Genomic DNA, 23,898 nt, shown 5'->3' with positions numbered 1-23,898 from the left:
GCAGAGAGGTAACGTTATGGAGGCATCAGAGGCACGCTGACAGGCAGCCTTCGAGGCAGTGTGAGAGGCAGACTGACAGGCAGCCTTAGAGGCAGACTGACAGGCAGCATTAGAGGCAGACTGACAGGCAGCATTAGAGGCAGACTGACAGGCAGCATTAGAGGCAGTGTGAGAGGCAGACTGACAGACGGCCTGAGAGGCAATGAGAGAGGCAGCATTAGAGGCAGCACCAGCCAGAAGAGAGGAAACACACCTTAGAGGCATCTCTTGGCTTGTCACTGAAACTAATCCACAGTGTTGCAAAGCCCAAAAAAAGGAGGTGGGGAGAAGGTTGATTTGAATGAGGCCGAAAATAGCAGCTGCCACCGCATAATTGGAACAAATAGAAGTCAGAGAAGCAGAAAATAACACGAAACAACAAGGAGTAATGTGACTGAGGCACACTGAAGTTAGCAGACTGTGACAAGCTGGTGTGCTGGGGAGAGAGTGGGTGGTGGAGGGGGGAGGAGGGGAGGGGGAGGGGGAGTAAAGACTTTTACCTGGACATTCTTTCCCACACTGTAAAACCTGTGTTCCTTAGTTCTGCTGTGGACTGTAGGAGGCATTGTGACCCCCTCCCCCTACCCCCCACCCCACCTCCCTCTGCCCATCCTACCTCTCAAGCCTTCTGGAATCCCAAGCTGTGTTTAATAGTGGAGAGCTGAGCCCGCGCAGGAGTAATCAGATGGTAGCCGGCGCTCCAGACTCACGTGGAGCGAGCTGTCTAGCAGGGATTAAAACACTGGCATCCTGATTGAAGTTCTGCTGGTCGCCCCTGGAGCCGGCTAAAGAGAAGAGGGGGGGGGGCTGGGGGCTGGAAGAGAGGAGGAGGAGGGGAGGGGGGACAGAGAGAGTGGGAAACAGACCGAGAGGGAGGTATAGCTCTGAGAAAGAGTGGGAGGAAGAAAGAGCGAGAAGGGGAGGCAGCGCAGTGCGGGAGGGGTGGTGAGGGAGAGCGGGGGAGAGAGAGAGAGAGAGAGAGAGGGAGAGGGAGGGAGGGAGGGAGGGAGAGGGAGGAGAGAGAGAGAGACGAAGCGTGCCTCAGACCCAGAGTCAGAGACGCAGGGAGCGAGAGAGGGACAGAGGCGGACAGCAAAGGCCCTCGAAAGCACAGAGGCTAGTCTGGCAAGCGGAACAGGGAGCTGCGACGGTACAAGAGATCAGAGCGGAGCAGGAGGGAGGACTGGTGAGGGAGGGGGAAACGCACACCATTACAAACAGGGCTGGAACAGGAAGAGGAGAGGGCGCGGTGTGAGATGAGCGGGAGAAACTTTTGGAGAGAGGGAGAGAGAGCGGGAGAGAGAGCGTGGGAGAGCGAGAGAGAGGGAAAAGTCAATGAGAAAAACAGTCCGCTGGAGTGGTGAAGGCGCCAAGCTGGAGGACGGCAAGGCTCGTCTTCCTCCTCCTCTTCCTCCTCCTCCGAGGCTTCTGGGATTCCTCCATCATGTTCACAGCAGACAGACGAGCTCCAGGTGACCACAGAGGGGTGGCCCACCCAGGCAGCCCCCGCCTCCACCTCCGCCCCTGGTTCCACAACGGCCTGAAGACCCCCCACCTGGACCGGGAGAACGTGGGCATGAACGGAGCCTGCCAACAGGTCAAGACCGGCCTCACCTGCCTGGATCGGACACTGTCCAGGACCAGGGGGTTGGGCTTTGGGTTTCTGTCCAGGGATAAGGTGGACCTACCTGGCAGGACAGAAATCAAGAAGAAGGTGAGTAACGGACTGGGACTGGGTCTCAGTCCCGACAGGAAACTCCCCGAGGTCCTGGAGGATCTCCATGTGAGGCCTGAGAGCAGAAGAGGAAAGACAGAGGCCAGCCCTGCCAGGTGTAGCCAGCCCCCAGGACCAGAACCAGGACACGGAGCCGTACCAGTAAGGGTTCCTAGGCTAGGGCAAGGGCTGCGTCCAGGACAGGGGCAGAGGCACAGTCTGGGGCTAGCACCAGGAACAGCGCTGGAGTCGAGGCAGGGCCACAACAGCGACACCTCTGTCATGGACCGTTGCACAGACGTCTCCTTTGTTGGGAACCACCTCAACCCCCCCCGAACAGAACCCCCCCCCTCGGACAGGAAGCGGGACCTGGCACCCGTCGCCCCGACAGCCTGGTTCAAAGGTCAGACCAACTGTGGGGCTCCTGTGTGCGCTGAGGGCGAGGTGTGGGTGTGTGCCACAACACCCAGCCAGAAAGAGCTGCGTTCATCCCTCTGGGTGAGGTCATACTCACAAGGGGGAGGGGAGAACTGCATCAGGCCTGCTCTCAGTTCCTCCACCTCCGGCTCGGCCCTGGAGCAGGGGAGAGGTCCCCCAGCCCTGGAGCAGGGGAGAGGTCTCCCAGCCCTGGAGCAGGGGAGAGGTCCTCCAGCCCTGGGGGACCTGTGGAAGCAGAGAGAGCTGCAGGGGCCGTCCAGCTCTCTCCAGAGGCTCATCTTCTCCACAGAGGTCCCTCACAGAGACAATGGACCCCTCACGCCAAGGAGCCACAACAGCCAAGCCTCCTGGAGCCCCCGCTCAGAGCTCCTCCAGCCCAGGCCGGGCCGGCAGGACCAGCGGCCCAGGATGGAGGGCGGCCCCGGGGCTAGGAGATGCAGCAGGAGGGAGCTACGGCACCAGATTAGACGGGTCATGGACAGCCTGGAGAACGTTCTGGGAGGCCTAAAGGATGTTCACCAGGAGATGAAGGAGGTAAGGAGGTTTAACATTGGACTGTAAACCTGTAAAAACATCTCTCCCATCTCTCTCGAATTTCCTCTTTTGGTTCCAACTCTCTGTTCTCTCTCGTTCTTTTATCTTTCCGTTTCTCAAACAACTCTCGACTCTTTTTCACTCGCTTTTACTGCTCTGTTCCGTCTTGTGCTGTATGAGCTATAATATACGACCACTAACGTGCTGTGGTTGTGACTGTGGCTGTGGCATTATCATGCAAATTGCCACAATATTGCACCTACACACTGAATATGAATCCGTGTTGGAATATCACAGAGCGTCCATGTGTACACAGAGTAGACACCTGGGGGACGATTGACTTAATATTTCGAGGGAGGAGGACAACAAGGTGATTTCCCTGCTCCATTTACCTAATGCACTGGCTAACATGTTCAGTAGCCTAGGCTAGCCCCTGCTCTCTCTCTCTCTCTCCCTCTCTCCCTCTCTCCTCTCCCTCTCTCCCTCTCTCTCTCTCTCCCTCTCTCCTCTCCCTCTCTCCCTCTCTCTCTCTCTCTCTCCCTCTCTCTCTCCCTAACAGATGCGCTACGGGGGGCAGCTGGATCTAACGCTTTTAATCCATTTACGGCAAACGCGTCTCCGCCTTGTATTCTCATCCTGTAAAAGGGGGGGGGGGGGGTCGTGTGGTGCTGTGCTCCCCCGGGAGAGAGATCAGCTGTGGACCATCATCTGCAGCCAGGGACAGAGGAGGGGTTTTGGGGAGGGGGTTAGGGCTGGGTACTTCATCCCCACGTTTGTCTCATCGAGGGAACATCCCCTACTAAAAGACACTGTGTGGAAATCCCGCCAAAAACGGCGCGCTTCACGGCCAACTCATCTTTTCATTTGTGCTTCTGTAGCGAGCGTGGCTGTTAGGCTAGTACACGTGCCTAAGAGCGTCCAGCGTTTGATCTGGGGCCCATTTCATCTGAGGTCCACATATGAAATACAGGCCTGACATACCAGAGGGTACTGAGGTAAGATAACATGAAGGGACGCTGATCTGAAGATGAAACATGGAAACACGCAGTGGATCAGAGATGACAGAAGGATGAGGATTTGTTTCCCTCTTTCATCTACTATACTATTTCAGAGGTTTAGCCTGGCTCGGGTCTGAAAGACCGTGTCGAATACTAACAACAGACGGGTCTCATGCAACGCAAGTGATTGCGTGATTTGCGTCAGAAAGTCGTTCAATTAGCACTAACTTCAACTTCAGTTGCATATATTCCTCTGATCTTCACACAAACCAAACCAAGGAGGGAAAACAGTGACGCACACAAACAGACAAACTCCACATGCAGCAAGCTCCCCTGTGTGTTTATTAAAACTAATATTTCAGCCCCGGCAGGTATTATTCTCGTTTTTGGGAGCCTCGGCTTGAAACGCAGCGTTGACAAACGCATCAGGAGGAGTCAGACTTTTTTACTCTGACGGATGAGCTTGGATTTGAAACGCAGCGCTCATGTTCCCGCTCAGTGTATCTAGAGGAGTGCCCTCCTTGTCTCGAGCCCAAACGTCTCTCCACCTTGTACCCATCAACAGAAGAGGACAGCTTTGATGAACACAGGCTGGTGGGGCGAGATAGACACGACAATAACTCTGCCGGAAGCATTGTTTGACCAAAGACTGCTGGCTCAGAGACTGATCAGATTTCATCTCTGATTGCTCCAGCCCTCATTACATTGTGTCTGTGTGTGTGCGTGTTTAATCATGCGTGTCTGTGTGTGTTCTGTGTGTGTGTGTGTGCGTTTAACCGTGCTTGTGCGTATTCTAATCCCCGTCACAGGTGGTGCAGCAGATTGAGCATCTGACCTTGTCCATGGACCTGAGCGAGGAGGAGCCCTTCTCCAGCAGCCTGCCCAGTCCATCCAGCTCCAGCTCCAGCTCCAGCAGGGTGGCCATGGGCCCCGGTCACCACAGACACCCAGGCCTGGAGCCCACCCAGGGGGACATGGAGCCTCCCTCCAGCCCCGGGGGAGCTGGGCTTCCCCCGGTCTCCAGCCCGGCTGTTTCTCCCTGGGTCCTCCACAACCCCGGGTCCTCTCCCAGGAGAGGGGGGCGACCTCAGCCTCCTCTTCGCCCCTCTGCCCCCCAGCCTCCCAGCCCCACAGCCCCCCAGGATGAGAGCAGGGCTTCTGAGTTCTGTAACCTGACCAGGATAAACCACACCCTCTGCCGGGCCTCCTGTTCCCCACGGAGCAGCCCTGTTCGGCCCCCAACTCCTGGGCCCTCACCCCTCCGAGTCCAGATCTACCAGTCCCGCCCTCCCCCGAGCCCCAGCCTCAACCCTCCCCCCCGTAGAGGCTCACCTCTCCCCCCTCAGCCTCCCCTCTCTCCTGTCTCCCCTCTCTCCCTCCTCCCTCCTCTCTCCCCTCTCCCGCTCCAGCCCCTCGCTTCCCCTCCCCTCTCTCCCCTGCCCCAGCCCCCCACCCTCCGCCCATCTGTCTGTGTGGAGAATCACCTAGGGTCAACGCAGACCCCACACGGCGACCACCCATCTGCCAGGACCATCCCTCCAAGTCCCCTCCCTCCTCCCCCTCCCCCTCCCCCAGGTGGCTTCCACAAGGACCTTGACGCTCAGCCCGGCCGAGACAGGCTCCTGGGGATTGCCGGCTCCAGCCCAGCGAGCCGCACCCGGGACCTGGCTTCACCCCTTGATCCAGGCCCCGGCAGAGCTCCGGGCCCCAGGGGACGCAAGCCTCCTCCGTACCCACACGACGGTCACCAAGAGCGGGTTAGGAAGGGGAAGGAGCCCCGGAGGGAGGCTCCACCATACCCTGTGAAGAGACGGCTGCTCTCGACCACAGTGTGAGGGAGGAGAGGCGGGGTGTGTGGGGCGACAGAGCCGGGCAAGGCTGGGCGAGCCTCGGAGCAGAGGGTGTGAGACTGATTTAAGACTCGCCAAGTCGAGACACTGGACAAGTTTCCAAGGTGACGGAAGGTGTCTGAGGTGAGTCCATCTCCCCCCCCCCCCCACACACACACACCCGCCCCCCTCCCCCCTCAGTAGTTTGTCATGCTGTGTTAGACAGGAAGTAGGCAGAGATGGAGAGACGGTCGTTTGGAAAAACACGCAGCAGACAAAGGATTCGATCCTGGTCGTTCGGGTTGGTGACTCATCTCAAACAGGCGGATGTAGTCCACCTGGCTGCTAAATCACTTAAACCCTCACCGCATCCAGCCCATATTCTGACATGCTACAGCTTTCCCTTCGTCTCTCTCACAAATCCACACACGCTCTTGCCCTCTCTGAGTCCTTGACCCGCGGAGATGTCGGCTCAGACTCGTAAACATTTCGAAATGTTTGAAATCTGAAGACCAACCACCTCTAACAACGCACAGTAGGAAAACATTTCATAAATGCCCCGTCATGGTCAGACTGGAGCGGCCATATTGTACACAAGCCCTCTTCCTCTGATCTCCACAGGAACCTGGGAGCTTCAGTATTAGGGGTTATTAATGATTCAGGACTGGACCACAGTTGGTCGTCTGGCTAGGTCACCAGGGCTTGGATGCCTGTCAGAGATTAGAGGTGGGGTGGGGGGTGGGGCAAGCTGTTGTCATATCAGTGACCCTGTACTGGTCCCACTGCTGCCACCCTGACTGGCATGCATCTTCCTCTCTCTCTCTCTCTCTCTCTCTCTCTCTCTCTCTCTCTCTCTCCCTCTCTCTCTCCCTCTCTCTCTCCTCCGTCCACACGCTCGGGACATGTGAGACAGGGACAGAGTCAGATTCAAGGACAGAGTAAGACAGGGACAGAGTCAGACTCAAGGACAGAGTAAGACGGGGACAGAGTCAGACTCAAGGACAGAGTAAGACAGGGACAAAGTCTTAGACAGACATGAGTCAGACAAGGACATGGCAACAGTCCAGAAATGAAAAGATTTGACCATCACTGAATGATGAGTCACTTCCTGATGGGTCACATCCTGTCCAGCGTTATGAGAAAGTAGCAGGCTTTGGTTGCACGTACAACGTTTTACACTGTGTGCATTCCTACGCCCTCTTGTGGCCTTCCGATGTAACAGCAGAACAGGGCTTGGACCGAAAACATGGTTTTAATCAGGGATCACTGAAGACATGCCAATGTAATTTTCTGAGAGCGCTGGCAGAGAAGGTGGTTCCCTAATAGTGGCGTCACGTGTCTGCAGACGGTAAACTAGCCTGGAGAGACCAGCTGGGAGTCTTGGCGTGGTGTAGGCGTAGACGTGGTGAACACCGTTGGGCTCAGCTCACAACACGGAACCCTCGCCCAATCAATCGGCACTGCGGCTTCGAACGCTGTTCAGGGCAAATATTACGACGCTGCTAAAACGATGATCGGATTATGAATGCTCACAAGGTTTGAACGAGCGTCTGCGGTAATTTATTGACTCAAAACGGCATACGTTTCCATTTGACGGTCAACATTAATTTATTGAAATACCAGACAAGGATTATGAATCAGGCCCAACGGATATAGGAAAATTAAAACCGCCAAAAACTGAATGTACATCTTACATCACTTCCTGTGTTGGTGTCTTGTTTCCATGACAGTGAGTGGTGGTATTCCCTACCGTGACCCCAGAGGACCCTGGTCTTGGACGAGAGCACTGATGTTGACAGTTCCTTTATGTGAGGTAACCTTTCTGAACGGTGACTGGTCCAATAAATTGATGTAGAAGACATACATCCGTCCTATTGGATTAACCTCTTCCCGTTCTACTAAATCTACTCTTTAATCATACTACGTTTGAATCTCTCTAAAAACAAGTAAAGCACAGATTATAAAAATGGGTTTATGTGGGTATGATTAAGAGAACAGAGATTAGCAACAAGTCGCTATTTTATCGTAGGATGGATGAACCACCCTGATCTATACCGTTACATCCTGCTATGATCATGTGGACAAGTAAACATTCCTAAACATGGAGCATAGACAAGCCCATGTGCAAAAACATGAAAACAGAATATATAGCAGCACTTTATTTTACGGTAGTTTCCACTGGAATTTCAAACAAGTTTAGATAAATCAGGAGGTCCTTCATGATTCTTAATTAATCCCCAGCAACTCCTTTCAAAGACAAAAACACGACATTATTGGTTGATCGACCTTGTTCAACCTCTCAACCAGCTGGAGAATATGTATCCATCTCACTCAGCATATCATTTATTTACCGTAAAATAAAGTGCAACCTAAAGATCAGATTTAATCAACAGTAAATCCCATCAGTCCATGTCAGTAACCCCTGCATCTGTCACAAGCCTGTCTTCAGAGGCTTGTTTGACCCTCCCTCCGAACTGGCTTGGTTGTTTCGATTGGTCAGGGTGACCAGTCAATCAGGCTTCAGGAAAATTACAGTTCGAAAGTTCTTGTCCAGCCAATGACGGTGAGCTTTGAGAGTTCTGCGTGGAACTTCCCCTCATTGTGGGTCACTGTAGGGAGGGAGGGAGAGAGACTCATCATTATCACCTTAAATCCATTTGAGTTTCCTGATCAATACTGAATCCAAAGACCTTAAAGCACCTTCCGGTTCCAGAACTTTCCTCTGATGTAAAAGAGGGCTTGATGCAGCTCGACACAAAGTCAGAATAGAGCCAGCTAAAAATCAGTTCCCTTTCTCTCTACACTACAGTAACACCACCTTGATCCCCAGAGAGCAGACTAGACTACGCCAGAGAGCAGAGGAGGCTTTGAAGGGAGGGGAGGAGAGAGGGAGAAGTGAGACGGAGGAGAGAGAGGTTTTGCAGCAGTGCAGATGGCTCACCTGTGAGTCCCTTCACGGAGAACTCCTCGTCCTTCAAAGCCACGTCACTCTGTCCTCCCGCGGAGGTCTGGGACTGGAGACGGCGAGGGGGGGCAAGGGGAGACAAGGGCACAGAGGAAAGGAGATGAAGAGGAGGAGATTGTTACAAGCAGAAGGGATTTTTTTTAAAATTATTATTATAGTGAGTGAAGGCAAAAAATAAATAAATGAATAACAGTTCCAGCCTCACGAAGGAGAGTCACAGAGGTCAAGGAGTCTGAGATGATGCGGTTATTTTTATCCCAGCGTTTACACCAAGGGTGCTTTGTTTCCTGTGTGTCTGTTAACAGCAGGCAGCAAGAGAGGATCGGTGGTAGGGGGGGGGGGTCCAAGACGTTCAGACGGGGGCCCCAGCTGCCCCCCCCCCCCAGAGGGAGAAGGCACAGGCTGGGCCTGTTGGATCAGCTGTAGCAGCAGCACGATCCTGCAGCGCAGCATTCGGGGGCTCTGGGACTCTGCCCTTGGATCAGTTCCACCAGGCCAGCTCAATCAAAAGAGGATGGAGCGAAGGCTATCAGGAGGATGTGGAGTATCTGGTTTCATCTGAATGAGCAGCGCGCACCTGGGTCTGGGCATCCTCCAAGCTGTCCGAATGCCGAGCTCGTTTTCAGGAGAGTTAAGGGTCTCAGGGATCGTTTGCTTCTGTCTGTCTGTTTTTTTTTGTTCCATTTACATTGAGTCATTTGGCAGACGCTCTTATCCAGAGCGACTTACAGTAAGTACAGGGACATTCCCCCCGAGGCAAGTAGGGTGAAGTGCCTTGCCCAAGGACACAACGTCATTTTGGCACGGCCAGGAATCGAACCTGGCGACCTTCAGATTACCAGCCCTCTTGTTGTTTTATGGCCAACCCCGTTAATTCAATGCAGCCAGTTGAGCATTTTTAATGGTGGAACTGGTTTGTCAAGCACAACTTATCTATGTCCCCTAACAACAGAATAAAGTTATGTTGAATGACCTTGACTGGACTGCAAAATACAGAATGTCTGACACACACACACACACACACACACACACACACACCTCGGCCATCTGTTCCCCAGTGTTATCAATGAGTCGGATCCAAGTGTACTCCTGGTAAATCTAAAAATGCCCAAACCCCAGGAAACGCAGGTTTCCATGGAGACGGCCAGCGGGGTCTTATCAGAGATGCAGGTGCAGAAGGAGAGCCAGAATAGGATGGGGACGGGTCCAGGATCAGTTAAATCATTAATGAAGACAATCATGTAGCCCGAATGGCCCTGGTCTTAGATCAGTGCTTCTACATTAAGGAACACAGACATTGGGTTAGGGGGGAGGGGCACAGAGATATGGGGCTAGGGGGGGCCACAGAGATATGGGGCTAGGGGGGGCCACAGAGATATGGGGGTAGGGGGGGCACAGAGATATGGGGCTAGGGGGGGCCACAGAGATATGGGGCTAGGGGGGGGCAAAGCCCATCTATGTTGCCAACACAGGAATGGTGATGATTAGGTATGGTGATCCCTACAACCAAGTGCTTTATAGGACTCTTGAAGCACCACTAACCTCGACCAGGTTGTGATCTCTGTGACATCTACGAAGTATACTTACATATGCCTGGGCGTATTTGATCTGTTTGACTCCTCCTTTCAGCTCAGCCTTGAACTGGGTGAAAAACAGATAGGACTTTCCCTGAGGCCTGGCACAAGGAGAGAGAATGAGAGCAGAAAAGATTCAATCAGTTCTGTGTCGAATCGGTGATTCACAAATTGATTCATTTCTTTTGTTCGTTCCCTAACCCGCCGAAACATGAGAGATTACCTAAGGCACACAGCGTCTAGGGTCACTGACAGTAAACTGTTGAATTAGTCATTGAGGATGGCACGCACACACATGCACACGCACACACACACACACGAGGGGTAAGTTGACCTCCCCAGCGTTGATCCTTACCTCCACAGAGAGCAGGAGAACAGCGTATGATCTTCGTTCATGCCAAGGCTCATCAGCCACTGCTGCTCACACACACACAGACGAAAACAACACGTGAGCAGTTCGGACACCAGAGGCCTGTTCCGTAAAGCAAGTTTACTGAATAAGCCAGACTTGTTGTCAGTTAGTCTGACTCATTTGTAGTTTATTCTGTTCCATAAAGCGAGCTCAACGTAGGTCGAACTCGGTTACTATGGCAACTTAGGCTGCGAAACTAGTCTGGTCAGGGTCAGGCTCACTGCGAGGCTTAGCGTGACCTGGTGCTTGACCAGACCTTCCTGTGACACTGACCCAACTGGAAAACGATGATTTACCACGAATATTCTCATTTTCATGTTAAACATTGATAGAAAATCAACTTAAATAGCCTACATAGGCTACAACATTTAGCCTATTTCATTAAACGATGATGAACAATGATTTGATAGCCTACACGCCATGTTGCGTAGCCTAGTTTGTGATTTCAAATGTTTAGGCATCAGGCTTAGGCCTATCTCAATCTAAACTATCCGAGTATAATTATCATTGCTATATAGTTGTCAACAGTCCAACAAACCTAAATCCATAGGCTACATCCTCCATTTTCCCGCCACAACCATGTTGAAAAGTTAGACTACTGGGTTATGTATTGATTATTAGTAGGCTATTTATTTAAAACAATGTCAAAAAAGTACATTTACATGTGTTTAGAGGGTGTCTGTTTTTTAATCAACAAAGTAACTAAAGGTCGAAAAAAGGACCTCGACCTACGTAACCTATCGTTCACGTTAATCATGGCTTGTCGTTTCATTTTGATGAAGCGGTCGATGAGGGAGCTGTCATAGTACAAGGCTTAAAGGGAAGGTTCTTTCTTGAAGAAGTTACGTGGCCGTGTGCATTGCTTTTGCCGTGGTGGATTGTATGATCCATAATTTACCTCTCGGGCTGCTTAAGAATAGGATGCACGCGCAATTAGCTTGACTATTTAAATCTGACTTGAATTAGTAGGACTGCGTGAGCTGAAATTGGCTTCTCTGGAACCGCTTTAGCCCCGCTTGACTTGTTAAGCTTATTCAAGTCTGGTTTTTGACTTGAAGTCCAACTTATTTGAGCGGCCTTTATGGAACAGGCCCCTGAACTCTGCAGGGCGTCGTCATTCAAATAACGAAACATCACAACACTTGACATTCTGACGACAAAGAGCGTTGGTTTGCATCAACGTTCAGAAAAGAAACCGTGACAACAGCTAAATGTTCCTTTTATAGAATTCGTAAACACCCTAACTATACAAAAAGTAAATTCGAAGATATGTCGTGACATCTGGTTTGTTTGTTTGTTGAAGAACCCACGATACAAAGACTTGAAGAGAAGGTTCTTTATACATCAGAATATATCATGTCTCGTATGCAACGGGCTTAAAACATGAAACATGCGACTGAGTTAACCTCCAGTAACGCTCAGCCTTGCGCCATGGTCATAGGCTGAACTGAACATTGCCAAATCATTAAATGTTCATATCATTACATCTCCCTTCTTAACATAAAAGTATACTTTTCTCAAGACAGCACTCATAACTTAGCTATTGAATCTAAATCTGTTCAATCAGTCTCTCAGGTGGCCTCACATCCCTAGAGGGTCTTGTAACAGGCTGTTCCTGTACAGGAACTGGTGCTTCAGCTGGTGGATTCTCTGCGTGTTGAGGTTGATCAGCAGCATCATCAGTCCTCTGATCTGCTTTGGCTGGTGCCATGATATCTCGGCGATTCCTTCTTTGCACAGCACCATTTTCTGTCTGAATGTTGTACGACCTTGGTTGAATTTCATTGAGGATCGTGGCTTTCTGTGTCCATGTATTACATTTGTCTTTCAGCCTGACATGGTCACCAGTGTGCAGCTCAGGTAGGTTCTGTGTTCCTCTGTCGTAATAGAACTTCTGCTTTGCCTTTTGTTGTTCCTTGAACCTCTTTACCTTCCCCCCTTCCTTTGATTTCAGCAGACCTTCTTGAATGGACAGGTTTAATCTCAGCCTGCGTCCCATGAGGAGGTGCGCTGGTGACATACCACACTCAAGTGCTTTTGTGCGGTATAGCAGCAAGCTCTGGTAAAAGTCTGTCCCATCATCTTTAGCTTTGAACAGCAGTCTCTTCACCATCCGAACAGATTTCTCTACTAACCCATTAGACCGTGGGTAGTGAGGACTCGATGTTGTGTGCACAAAATTCCATTCTTACGCAAAGCGTCTAAAGCTTGCATTGGAAAACTGTGGTCCATTGTCCGTAAACACTTCCCTCGGCACGCCATGTCTGGAAAACACTGCCTTCATGGCTGTTATCACGGCCTCTGCTGTCGTGGAGCTCAGTCTACATACCTCTGGATACAGCGAATAGTAATCAGTCACTACAAGTCTTTCCCAGCACAAACAAAAAGATATTTGCCCACCTTCATGTATGGCTTGTCGGGCACCGGATGCGGCAGTAGCAGCTCGGCAGGATTGCTTGCTTGATATTTCAGGCATGTTGAGCAGGTCGACACCTCATTTGCCACATCTTGACTGATACGCCACCAGTACATTACTTCGCGTGCCCTTTTCAATCCCAAGATGCCCTGTGTGTATCTTCTTTTTGCAAACCTTTTGGGATTACAATCTTGCTACCCTTGTAGATGATGTCTTCCACTACCGACAACTCTGCTCTGCAGTTCCAGTACTCTGTTATATCAGGGGGAACAATCTTGCTTAGTGCTAGGCAATCCATCTATGATGACTTGACGCAATCCTTTCAGAGTTTCATCCTTGCTAGTCTCTGATCTTATTTGTTTCATTCTCACTTTTCTGGAATCTGGTCTAATTCCTTTGCTTCTCAGTATGTCCCCAACAAACGTCAGTTCACTCACCCTAAGTTGGCATTTCTCTTTGTTCAACCTAAGATTTGCTTTCCTTGATGCCTCCAGCACATTTCTCAGTCTCTCATCATGTTCAGCCTTGGTACTTCCCCATACAATGATATTGTCCATCGATGTGTCCACTCCGTCCAGATGCTCATAGATCATGTGAATTGTCTTATGACACACCTCGGGTGCTGACGCTTTACCAAAAGGTAATCTAAGGAATCGATATCTGCCAAACGGACTGTTGAACGTGCACAGCTTTGAACTTGCAGTGTCCAGCTTCATCTGCCAAAATCCTGAAGATGCATCTAACTTGCTGAAGTATTTGGCATTTGCAAACTATGACATCATTTCCTCTCCATGGTGGGAAGTTTAAAATGTTCTCTCTTTAATTGCTCTGTTCAAATTCCTTGGGTCCATGCAAACTCTTGGTTTTCCGTTCTTTTTATTCATTATGACAAGCAAACTCACCCAGTCAGTCGGCTCCTCAATTTTTTCAATCACATTAAGTCCTTTCATTCTGTCTAACTCCTCCTTCAGTGGCTTTTAAAGAGCAAATGGCACTTCCCGACATGGATTGATTACAATGCATTTTCTTTTCACAGGTATTGCTGCTCTCGAGTATCCACTTTAACTTTTGGTGCATGTAATTGACTTCTCATTTGTTGAACATTCTCTGATATTACATTTGCTGGAGCACCAGTGTCCAATTTAATTGCGATGTGTGTATTATTCACTCTAATGTCAGCATCCAGTTCTTTGTATTTCCATTCTGCTGTGACTACATCCACATAAACTTCCTCAGAGTCACTCTCATCCACTGTATAGCATTCTTCTCGTCGGCGCCAACTGCTGATAAATACAACTGAAATAGTTGCATAAATCTTCTCCAATTCTCAGCCACATTACCTGTCAGCTGTAGATTGGGTGGTGGTTGTAACGCTGGCATATTCACTTCGTTTAGTCCTTCTCCCTTGGAAAGCAGGCTAACGATGTCCTCTGGCAGAGTCGACGCTAGCCACTCACTCACGTGGCTCGTGCTCAGCAAAGTTGTGCTCTCTCCCCAAGACCATTTTCTGACACCATGTTTTGTCCCTGTACTTACTGTAAGTCGCTCTGGATAAGAGTGTCTGCTAAATGACTAACTTTTTAAAATGTTATTATATTCGAATCGTGAGGTACCAAAAGGTTCCCTACCCCTATTCCCACGCAATAGTGTGTGCCGTCAGTTGTGTTGACTATGGGCCTCTGAATCTGAAACCTACCTCGTTGGTGCCCCCTTGTGACGCATAGGTGAAAGTACACTCGTACGTACCCTGTGGAGGAAGAAGGAAATACATGACTAACTGGACGGGCAAAAACACCACCAGGAAATAAATCATAACTCATTAAAAGAAAGTATTTCTTGTTGTGATTTAATGGCACATGATAGACAACACCATGTTTGTTGAGGTATTTTAAAATATATGATGCATATTAGTCGTTGAATAAACAATTTCTTAAAACAGCAGAAAGCTAAATTGTATTTTCTCATGAATTTTGTTCAGGTATTTTACTGGCAACAATGCAGGAATTGTACTCAAGGTGAGAACCAATGAAAACAGTCTATGTGGCAGGCTCTCACTGACGTGTCAGCGTCTCAGAGGTCATTTCCTCATCATCATGCGCCAGAACTCCGTATAACAAATTCATTTTCTTTTCTTTTTTTAAATGCGAAAAAAAAAAAAGATTTAACATGTAAATTCGCACTAACAAGTATCATACTTGCATTACATTGCATGTCATAGTTAAAGAGATGCTACATGGACTGACATCAGCTAGCCATTCAATCCTTTTCTCCTTCCAAACATCACTAGCTGTTGTGGTTTAAGTTTGGTGCATCAGTCACACTAAGCCCAAACTCCTATTCGTAGTCATGGCTACATATTAAGACATGGTGCACAGATGCTTGAAATTATGTTACTAGTTGAGCATGCATTGACAGCTAACTTGCAAGAAGCTAGCTAGTTACCACTACTTACAAGTTTCTCAGAGAATGAGTGTACCATTCCTCCCGGTTTTACGTTGAATTCAACAGTCTTCGTTTCATCCGCGGAGGACTTGTTTAATGCAGCTGCTAAAAGCAGAAACACGAGACAGGCCAGGTTACCGGAGCTTAGGTTAATGTGGCAAGCCATTTCTAGTCGCTGATTTGGGTTAAATTGACTAGTGTGAATTTGAAGCCAGCCTCAGGAATCTCATTTTCCGGGTTGACTCTTCAAATCCTTTCGAAATAAAGGTCTTTTCTACGGTGGCAAAGATACCCAAATGATCTAACCACTGATCCCGTCCCTACGCCCGTTCATTAATAATATGTGAGGGACGTTCATTGCAGAGCCTATTTTAAAAGTCCTACCACTTTTCAGGCTATGCTCTTATTTTGAAGGCCATGTAGCTAATCGCTGATCGGAAACGCTGTTTCACTGCTCTACTGCGACCGGAAATGGTAGAAAAAGTCTCCGGATACGTTGAGGAGCGGGAAGTTGAATTTACGGAAACGTAAACAAACAACGTAAGAGCAAAGTTGATCTTATTATTACTCATTTTTGATGAGCCAGGCGGCTACTTACACTTATCAATACAATCTAATGTACTGTTTTCTCACTTTGATAGCTAGCTTGCCCTACCTAAAAGTGGACTATTCTTAGCTAGCACACAACAGAAGCCAGCCGATGTCTTTTGCAAGTCAACACGGTAACCAAAGCGTCAGATCAAACGTTCTTTGTTTATATTGACAGAATGGGGGACAGGAACATATTGCGAGAGCTCAAGAGATGGGCAACGGAGGAATTCAATCTACCAGCCAAAAGTCTTCCTAATGACAAGTACTTCAAAACGTGGGTTGCTGACAACTAATCTACACAACTAGCGAAGTCCAAAAGTGTGTCTCAACGACACGACACTTGTCAGTTTCATATATTAAGGAGTGACTGAGCGGTGAAGGAGTCGGGCTAGTAATCAGAAGGTTGCCAGATCGATTCCCCACCGTGTCAAATGACGTTGTGTCCTTGGGCACCAAGGCACTTCACCCTACTTGCCTCGGGGAGAATGTCCCTGTACTTACTGTAAGTCGCTCTGGATAAGAGCGTCTGCTAAATGACTAAATGTAATTATCTCCCCTATTCTTTGTTTGATCCAGGTTATGTGTTGGACACGGGGCCTCAATATGGAAATACATTACACAACATGTTTACCATCAGAGGTGAGCGATCAGAATATGGCCTGATAATGAAAAAGCTGTAATTGTTACTGTAATTGTTACTGTAATTGTTACTGTAATTGTTACTGTAATTGTTACTGTAATTGTTACTGTAATTGTTACTGTAAAGTCAATTGAAATACAATGTGACGGTTGCTTGAAGATTCTCTCACTCACATTTCTTTTTCTGCCCCTCCCTTCTCTAGGAATGTGAGGATTATGCGAGGGAACCTCCAATGGTATCCTTCAAATTTATATATATATATATTTTAAAAAAAACGTTACTTGGCCCAAGGCTCTAAATGAGCATTTAGCCTAATTGTGTGTCAGACACAAATATAACTGGTTTGGAGTCCTTGACAGTTTTTTTTTCCTCAGGTACAAACTTCTGCAAGACAAAGAGGTAACTGTTCACATCTAAGTGTCTCTTCCTCTACATATGTAATATACTGCGCTATACATCCTCAAAATCCCTGTTGCTGAGTGTGTGTGCCTCTGTGTGTGTGTGCCTCTGTGTGTGTGTGTGTGGTAGCTGAAGCAGGTGGAGGGCCAGAGTGAGGCCGTGAGGAGACAGGACCTGCTGCAGCAGATCCAGGAAGTGAGTTCTGAGCTGAACCACCTGGACAGCCAGATCAGCGGCACCGAGGCCCAGCTGGCCACCGAGGGTGACTAGTCCAGATTCATTTGTTCATTTGGCCCTTTATTCATTCATTAGGTTATTAATTCAGTTGTTAAATCCTTTGTTATTTTGTGATTTCAGTACTCAAATTAGCGTTGAGCAGTGCAGTAAAAACATAGCTCCTTTAAGTACATATCAAAGTTAATTCATTCACTTATTCATATATGAATGACTTAAGTGCCGTACTGTGTGTTGAGCAGAGCAGTCGATAGGCTGCAGCGAGGGCAGGACGGAGGAGAGCCAGCGCAGAGAGCTCCTGCTGCAGGCCTTCAGGCAGCGCTGCACCCGGGAACGCCACACCCTGTCAGACCACACCCACAACATCAGCAGCTTCTGTCAGACTCTGGAGGAGCTAGCCAAGTAAGCCCCCCCAACACACACACACACACACTCAAGTATTGTCCCGATACTGGTCAGTTGAGGTTGTGTGTGTGTGTGTGTGTGTGTGTGTGTGCCTTGGCAGGAAAGCTGAGGTAGAGGTGGTGTTCAGGAATGAAGGATCCAACAGCAGCAGTGGAGAATACCTGAACCCACCTGTGGCAGAGCCTCAGGTCCTGGTAAGCATGTCCAGCACAGGTCAAAGGTCACAGGTTATAGGTCACGGGTCATAGGTCTCATCTGTAGCTGTAATAACCTCAACACAATGTTACAAACCTAGAAATAACACAGTGACAGAAGCTACAGCCCGTCTCTCCGCATTGTCTCCCTTTTGGCAGTGTGAGATGAGACAGCTCTGCGAGGAGAGACTAGCCTTCTTCCAGTCTCTCCAGGAGAGTGAGCTGAAGACGCAGACTGCCTCGACCTCGTAGTAAGAAGAGCACATCCACACCAAGACCCTATCAGTCACATCCACACCAAGACCCTATCAGTCACATCCACACCCAGACCCTGTCAGTCACATGCAGACCCTGTCAGTCACATGCAGACCCTGTCAGTCACACCAAAACCCTGTCAGTCACACCAAGACCCTGTCAGTCACATGCAGACCCTGTCAGTCACATGCAGACCCTGTCAGTCACACCAAGACCCTGTCAGTCACACCAAGACCCTGTCAGTCACACCAAGACCCTGTCAGTCACATGCAGACCCTGTCAGTCACACCAAGACCCTGTCAGTCACACCAAGACCCTGTCAGTCACACCAAGACCCTGTCAGTCCCACCAAGACCCTGTCAGTCACACCAAGACCCTGTCAGTCACACCAAGACCCTGTCAGTCACACCAAGACCCTGTCAGTCACACGCAGACCCTGTCAGTCACGTGCACACCAAGACCCTGTCAGTCACACCAAGACCCTGTCAGTCACACCAAGACCCTGTCAGTCACACCAAGACCCTATCAGTCACATGCTGACCACATCTGCTAAGCCGCACTCAGACTGTTTACTGAATGTGTGTCTGTTTCTCCTCAGTATCTCCCGTGAAGACAGGACTAAGGTGTTTCAGCATTGGCTAAGTACCGTGGAGGTATGTGTTCTTGTGTGTGTGTGTGTTTGTGTGTGTGTGTGTGTGAGAGAGAGGGAGAGAGATAGAGAGGGGGAGAGAGAGAAAGAGAGAGGAAGGGAGGGAGAGGGGGGGAAGACTTCGAAGCCTATGGAGTCAGTGGTCACACAACCCCAAAAGGAAATGGGATTTATGTCTCAGTGGATTCAAACCTATTTGAATGTCTGACAGTTCAGTTAGCCCGTAGTTTGAAGCCTATGCGTCCTTTCTCCAGGACGTGATGAAGAGCTACCCCCCAGACCAGGTGTTATCCGCCCTGCAGCACCTGGCCGTGGCCCAGGGCGTGGCTCTGGAGGACAAGCTGGCCTCTCTGGATGTGGCTGGAGATGTGGAGGCACTACGGTAAAGTATCTGGGGTCCCCACGCCTCCCCCTGGCTCTGTCGCTCCACACTCCCCACGCTTCCCCCTGGCTCTGTCCCTCCACACTCCCCACGCCTCCCCCCTGGTTACGCACACGAAGACTGGTGGTTCACCAGCGGCTGTGCTTGTGTTCGCTCCAGGTTCCGCTACGAAAACAACCACCTGCTTGACATCTCCAGACAGGAAGAGGAGGAGCTACCGCCAGTGAAGACTCTGCTACAAGTAGCTACGCACACACACACACATAAGCCTACACGCACACACTCACAAGCAGTTACACGGATTCAGGACTGGAAACGAGGCATCGCTCAAGCCAACGAATAATGCCTAACAACAAGGATGCGTGTGTGTGTGTGTGTGACCCACCAGGCAGCGTGGCAGGAGGTTGAGGAGAGCCTGATGGAGCTGTCTCAGACCAGGGCCCGGGTCCAGCAGCTCCAGGCCCAGGCCCAGAGGAAGGAGGCCGAGCTGGAGATGACCACAGGAGGTCAGGAGTCACTGAGTGAGAGCCTGGCACTGTGAGTCCTCAGCTTGTTTCTCTGAATGAGCCGGGATGGAAGGAGTGATGGGCACAGACAGCTGGGCTCAGGACATGTGTGACAACATGATGTATAACAGATGGAACACCTGGATCTATTACAATTGTCTCTTCACATGCCTTGCCCCCCTCTGCTACACCCCCCCCCCTTTCTCACGTGTGTGTGTGTGCAGGACTGTCCTGGACGTGGAGCTGCAGGGCGTGACGCAGGCAGCGGTCCGAGACAGCGTCCGAGAGCAGTGCCAGCTCATGGACCAGCAGGCCAAGGACAGACAGGAAGCCCTCAGGAACCTCCACAGCCAATGGCAGAGCATCCTGGACTTCAGACAGCTGGTGGTGAGAGGAAGTGGGGGGAGGGGGGGAGACTCTCCAAGGCTGTTGACGTGTTTGTGTCTAACCCTTCCGTGAAGGAGCTTTTCCCAGCCGCCCACGTCCTCTTCCAGCCTTACTTTGATTCCACAATTTACCTCCAGCAACCTTAAAAAAACACGGCGTCTGGCAGAAAAACCTGTTAAACGATCCCGCGACCTGGATTCAGCAACACCCACACGGCCTTCGTGTGAGCATGTGTTGTCTCCAAAAAAACAAAAAAAAAAGACCAGATGAAGTTTGTGTTTTCCCCACAATGCTGAGATCCATTTAGTCCAGCAGAAGCTGATCACCTGTCCTGTGTGTTCTCTGAGCAGGACACCAGACAAGAGCAGATCAGAGGACTGATCAAGGCTAACTCCTCCACCAAGACTGAATTAACTCGTCTGCACAAGGAGGTACTGGAAGTTCACAACCTTGTCTGTGATCTGTGTCCGTGCGCACGTTACCTCAAGATGAACATTGAATTTCTTTCATGAATTTCTCTGTAAATCCAAGTCAACTTCCGAAAGCTTTTTCCATCAGCTGACTGTGATTGTCTCCTCTGCTCCAAGGTGGGCCAGTTCTTCCAGGAGAAGCTGAGGCCAAAGTTTAGTGATGTCATCACAGCCGCAGACGGACTTCGGAACTGCATTTCCCAGGAGGCCCGGAAGTTTGGCACGGTGTCGCTAGCCGCTCTGGACCGCAGGGTTGTGGATGGGTAAGCACCACTTCCTTCCTCCTACTTCCTGTTCGGTCGGTTGCCATCCTGATCAGCTGTCTGTATCCGGCTGAGGAACGTAAACAAAGATTTGGAAAAGCTGAAGAGATGAAAAATATGCCCGTCATTAGACTTGAGTGAAAAGGTAAAGAAAGCTGTTGTTGCGTCTGACCCTCTCTTCCCTCTGGGAATGTTTCGCCAACGATGACTTGCTTCTGTGTTTCAGCGAGCACAGGGTCCCAGCTGCGTGGTTGTCCATCCATCGGGTCCACGCCCCCTCATTTCATAGTGTGTGCCAGAGCCTGGATTTCCCTCTCTATAAGGTCCATAATGCAGGGCCATAAACACAGCTGTACCTCCATACACCTGTACCTCCATACACCTGTACCTCCATACACCTGTACCTCCATACACCTGTACCTCCATACACCTGTACCACCATACACCTGTACCTCCATACACCTGTACCTCCATACACCTGTACCTCCATACACCTGTACCTCCATACACCTGTACCACCATACACCTGTACCTCCATACACCTGTACCTCCATACACCTGTACCTCCATACACCTGTACCTCCATACACCTGTACCTCCATACACCTGTACCACCATACACCTGTACCACCATACACCTGTACCACCATACACCTGTACCTCCATACACCTGTACCTCCATACACCTGTACCTCCATACACCTGTACCTCCATACACCTGTACCTCCATAAACCTGTACCTCCATACACCTGTAAATCCATACACCTGTACCTCCATACACCTGTACCTCCATACACCTGTACCTCCATACACCTGTACCACCATACACCTGTACCCCCATACACCTGGGTACACCTGTACCCCCATACACCTGGGTACACCTGTACTCCCATACACCTGTACCCCAATACACCTGTACCCCCATACTACAACCTATAGCAGTTTACCTGAGCAAGATCCTCCTCAGGTCTGGGGATATGTAGGCAGCAAACAAGTGTTAACTCATCTCTAACCATTATACTCTCTTCCCATCCCTCCTTCTTTCTCTCTCTCTCTCTGCCTCCCTCTCTCTCTCTCTGCCTCCCTCTCTCTCTCTCCCCCCCCTCCCTCTCTCTCTCTCTGCCTCCCTCCCTCCCTCTCTCTCTCTCTCTCTGCCTCCCTCTCTCTCTCTCTCCCCCCTGCCTCCCTCTCTCTCTCTCTCTCTCCCTCCCCCCTCAGGCCCCAGAGCAGCTGTGCTCCCAGGTTCTCTCCCAGCATCTAGAGCTGAGGTTCCTACGTCACCTGCTGCGACTCCACTCCACCTCTCAGGAGAGCATCCAGCGCCAGCAGGCCCTGCTACCCGCCCCCGACCAGCAAGGTAAACACCCTCCGCCTCGCCGGCCAGACAGACGTTTCCTCTTGTAGGAACTCTCAGTTCATCCAATTAGATTGCTGCCTTGTAGCTCCGCCCCCAGACACTGGTTGACGACATCACAGCTGTGATCAGCAGACACTGTTTCCACTCTGTAATAAGCTTGTAAACCATATTGTAATATTTGTCTTGATATTCTATATTTCTTGATGGTAGTGTCATGTATAGAGTTAGTGATCCTGTGTGTGTGTGTGTGTGTGTGTGTGTGTGTGTGTGTGTGTGTGTGTGTGTGTGTGTGTGTGTGTGTGTGTGTGTGTGTGCGTGCGTGCGTGCGTGCGTGTGTGTGCGCTCTCCCCAGCCCTGTTGTCCAGGGTGGTGGAGGAAGACACAGAGATCCTCCAGTCTCTGCTGCCCAGAATCAGGAAGCTGAACCAGCGCTGCTCTCAGGGCCTGGACTACGGCAGCCAAGTCAAGACGGCAGTCACCCACTGGTGAGGCCTGCGCGGCGTCCGTCCGAACACGATGGGAGTGACACTGTCCAGTCCTCTGGTGTCCAGCCCTCGTGGATGCTAATGTGCCTACCCAGGATAAACATATTCATGAGCACTATTAAAAATACATTTTCTATGATAGTTGGTATATAAAAGAACGAGGCGCTATGGAGTCAGGATTGAATCGAGACAGGAGGAGTGTTCGGTTGCATGTGTGACCTGTAAGGATGTTTATGAACGGTTTATGAGGCGATTGACCTTTAGAACAGCTAGGTCTACTACACCCTCCCGTCTCTGTTCGGACGTGTTGCTGGTTATCAGAGACTCCTGCTCCTTCGTGTTAGGACTAGGGGGAGAGTGACTAACCGTCGTCTACCTGTGTGTGTCTGCAGGTGGGACCAGCCTGCCCAGCTAGCTCTGCCTGAGATGCGTCAAGATGGGCTGAATTTCCAACAGTGGCTCCAGAGGTGGAAACTAGCTGCCAAGACATCCCGATGCACCGGAGAAGCTTAGCTGGCTGAGCTGAAGCCCGAATACGAGCACATAACATCAGGTCTGAAGCCTGAAAGCATGTCTCCCGACCACTTCTGTTACAAGAGGAGAGACAGCATGAGATCTAAGAGATGACTACAACTTGTTTTAACGATGGATGTTTTTTTTGTTTGTTTTTTTACTGTACACTGTCAGTCTACTTACCTTCATCATACTAAGATGCACCAAAACCCATCACTCCCGTTGTTGATTTCATTTTTAGTATTTCTACTACTATTACTACTATACTGTTCACAGACAATACTTTATCTCTCACCCAGACTTTAGAATGAGTTAAGCCTTCATGGATTGCTGTATCATTACTAATAAATTACTTTTTAATAGCTAATCGGATCCTCTGATTTTGTGTCACACATTATGCTGCCCTCGCGACCCGACTCAGGATAAGCGGTTGACAATGGAGGGATGGACGTTAATGCATAAGATTTCAGTTGTGCAAGACTATTAGTTCTGATATTACTACCTGAAGGAAGTGGTTGTTATTGAGGAGCTGTTGGTCTACGTGATAGATATATATCCGCCGATATGATACTGTTTGTGGTTGTCACCTTCAGACACTTTGTGGATTTTCGCATTGTTTCATGGTACGCCCTACAGCCGATTATCGGTTTACGGCAATAATAATTAAATAGACATATTCTGAAGGTGCTCGAGGGAACGGACATGTACTGCGATGTCTTTATATAATGATATTGTGTTAAGTGATGACGAAAACATGCTCACAAGCATTTCAGTGAGAAGCGAGCTGTGGAACAGTTTGTCTCGGT

The 23,898-nt window shown here is 49.8% G+C and overlaps 3 protein-coding genes across 3 annotated transcripts; 2 read left to right on the top strand and 1 right to left on the bottom strand.

Moving 5' to 3' along the window:
- Positions 1-1,483: 1,483 nt before the first annotated feature.
- Positions 1,484-9,495, top strand: LOC146254321 (uncharacterized). The gene is made up of 4 exons (XM_084675439.1): positions 1,484-2,725; positions 4,533-5,696; positions 7,283-7,365; positions 8,823-9,495. The coding sequence occupies exons 1-2, from the start codon at positions 1,484-1,486 to the stop codon at positions 5,556-5,558; spliced, it is 2,268 nt and encodes a 755-aa protein (XP_084531565.1). The 3' UTR covers positions 5,559-5,696; positions 7,283-7,365; positions 8,823-9,495.
- mydgf (myeloid-derived growth factor) lies at positions 7,511-15,694 on the bottom strand. The gene is made up of 6 exons (XM_084675510.1): positions 15,372-15,694; positions 14,616-14,666; positions 10,447-10,508; positions 10,105-10,192; positions 8,494-8,566; positions 7,511-8,161 (listed from the first exon to the last, which is right to left on the bottom strand). Exons 1-6 carry the CDS (start codon positions 15,525-15,527, stop codon positions 8,082-8,084), a joined length of 510 nt encoding a protein of 169 aa, XP_084531636.1. The 5' UTR covers positions 15,528-15,694; the 3' UTR covers positions 7,511-8,081.
- A 74-nt stretch (positions 15,695-15,768) lies between these two features.
- haus5 (HAUS augmin-like complex, subunit 5) lies at positions 15,769-23,459 on the top strand. The gene is made up of 20 exons (XM_084675509.1): positions 15,769-15,901; positions 16,128-16,226; positions 16,529-16,591; positions 16,795-16,827; positions 16,967-16,991; positions 17,121-17,253; positions 17,468-17,627; positions 17,731-17,824; positions 17,984-18,075; positions 18,678-18,732; positions 18,983-19,110; positions 19,270-19,351; positions 19,499-19,647; positions 19,841-20,003; positions 20,354-20,434; positions 20,591-20,736; positions 20,963-21,059; positions 21,956-22,094; positions 22,447-22,579; positions 22,972-23,459. The coding sequence occupies exons 2-20, from the start codon at positions 16,129-16,131 to the stop codon at positions 23,090-23,092; spliced, it is 1,992 nt and encodes a 663-aa protein (XP_084531635.1). The 5' UTR covers positions 15,769-15,901; position 16,128; the 3' UTR covers positions 23,093-23,459.
- The last annotated feature ends 439 nt before the right edge of the window (positions 23,460-23,898 follow it).

Source organism: Hypomesus nipponensis, chromosome 16 (genome assembly GCF_054491055.1).
Source record: "Hypomesus nipponensis isolate SF chromosome 16, ASM5449105v1, whole genome shotgun sequence".
Classification (NCBI taxonomy): domain Eukaryota; kingdom Metazoa; phylum Chordata; class Actinopteri; order Osmeriformes; family Osmeridae; genus Hypomesus; species Hypomesus nipponensis.
The sequence above is the reverse complement of the archived record's forward strand: the minus strand, read 5'-3'. Positions and strand labels throughout refer to the sequence as shown.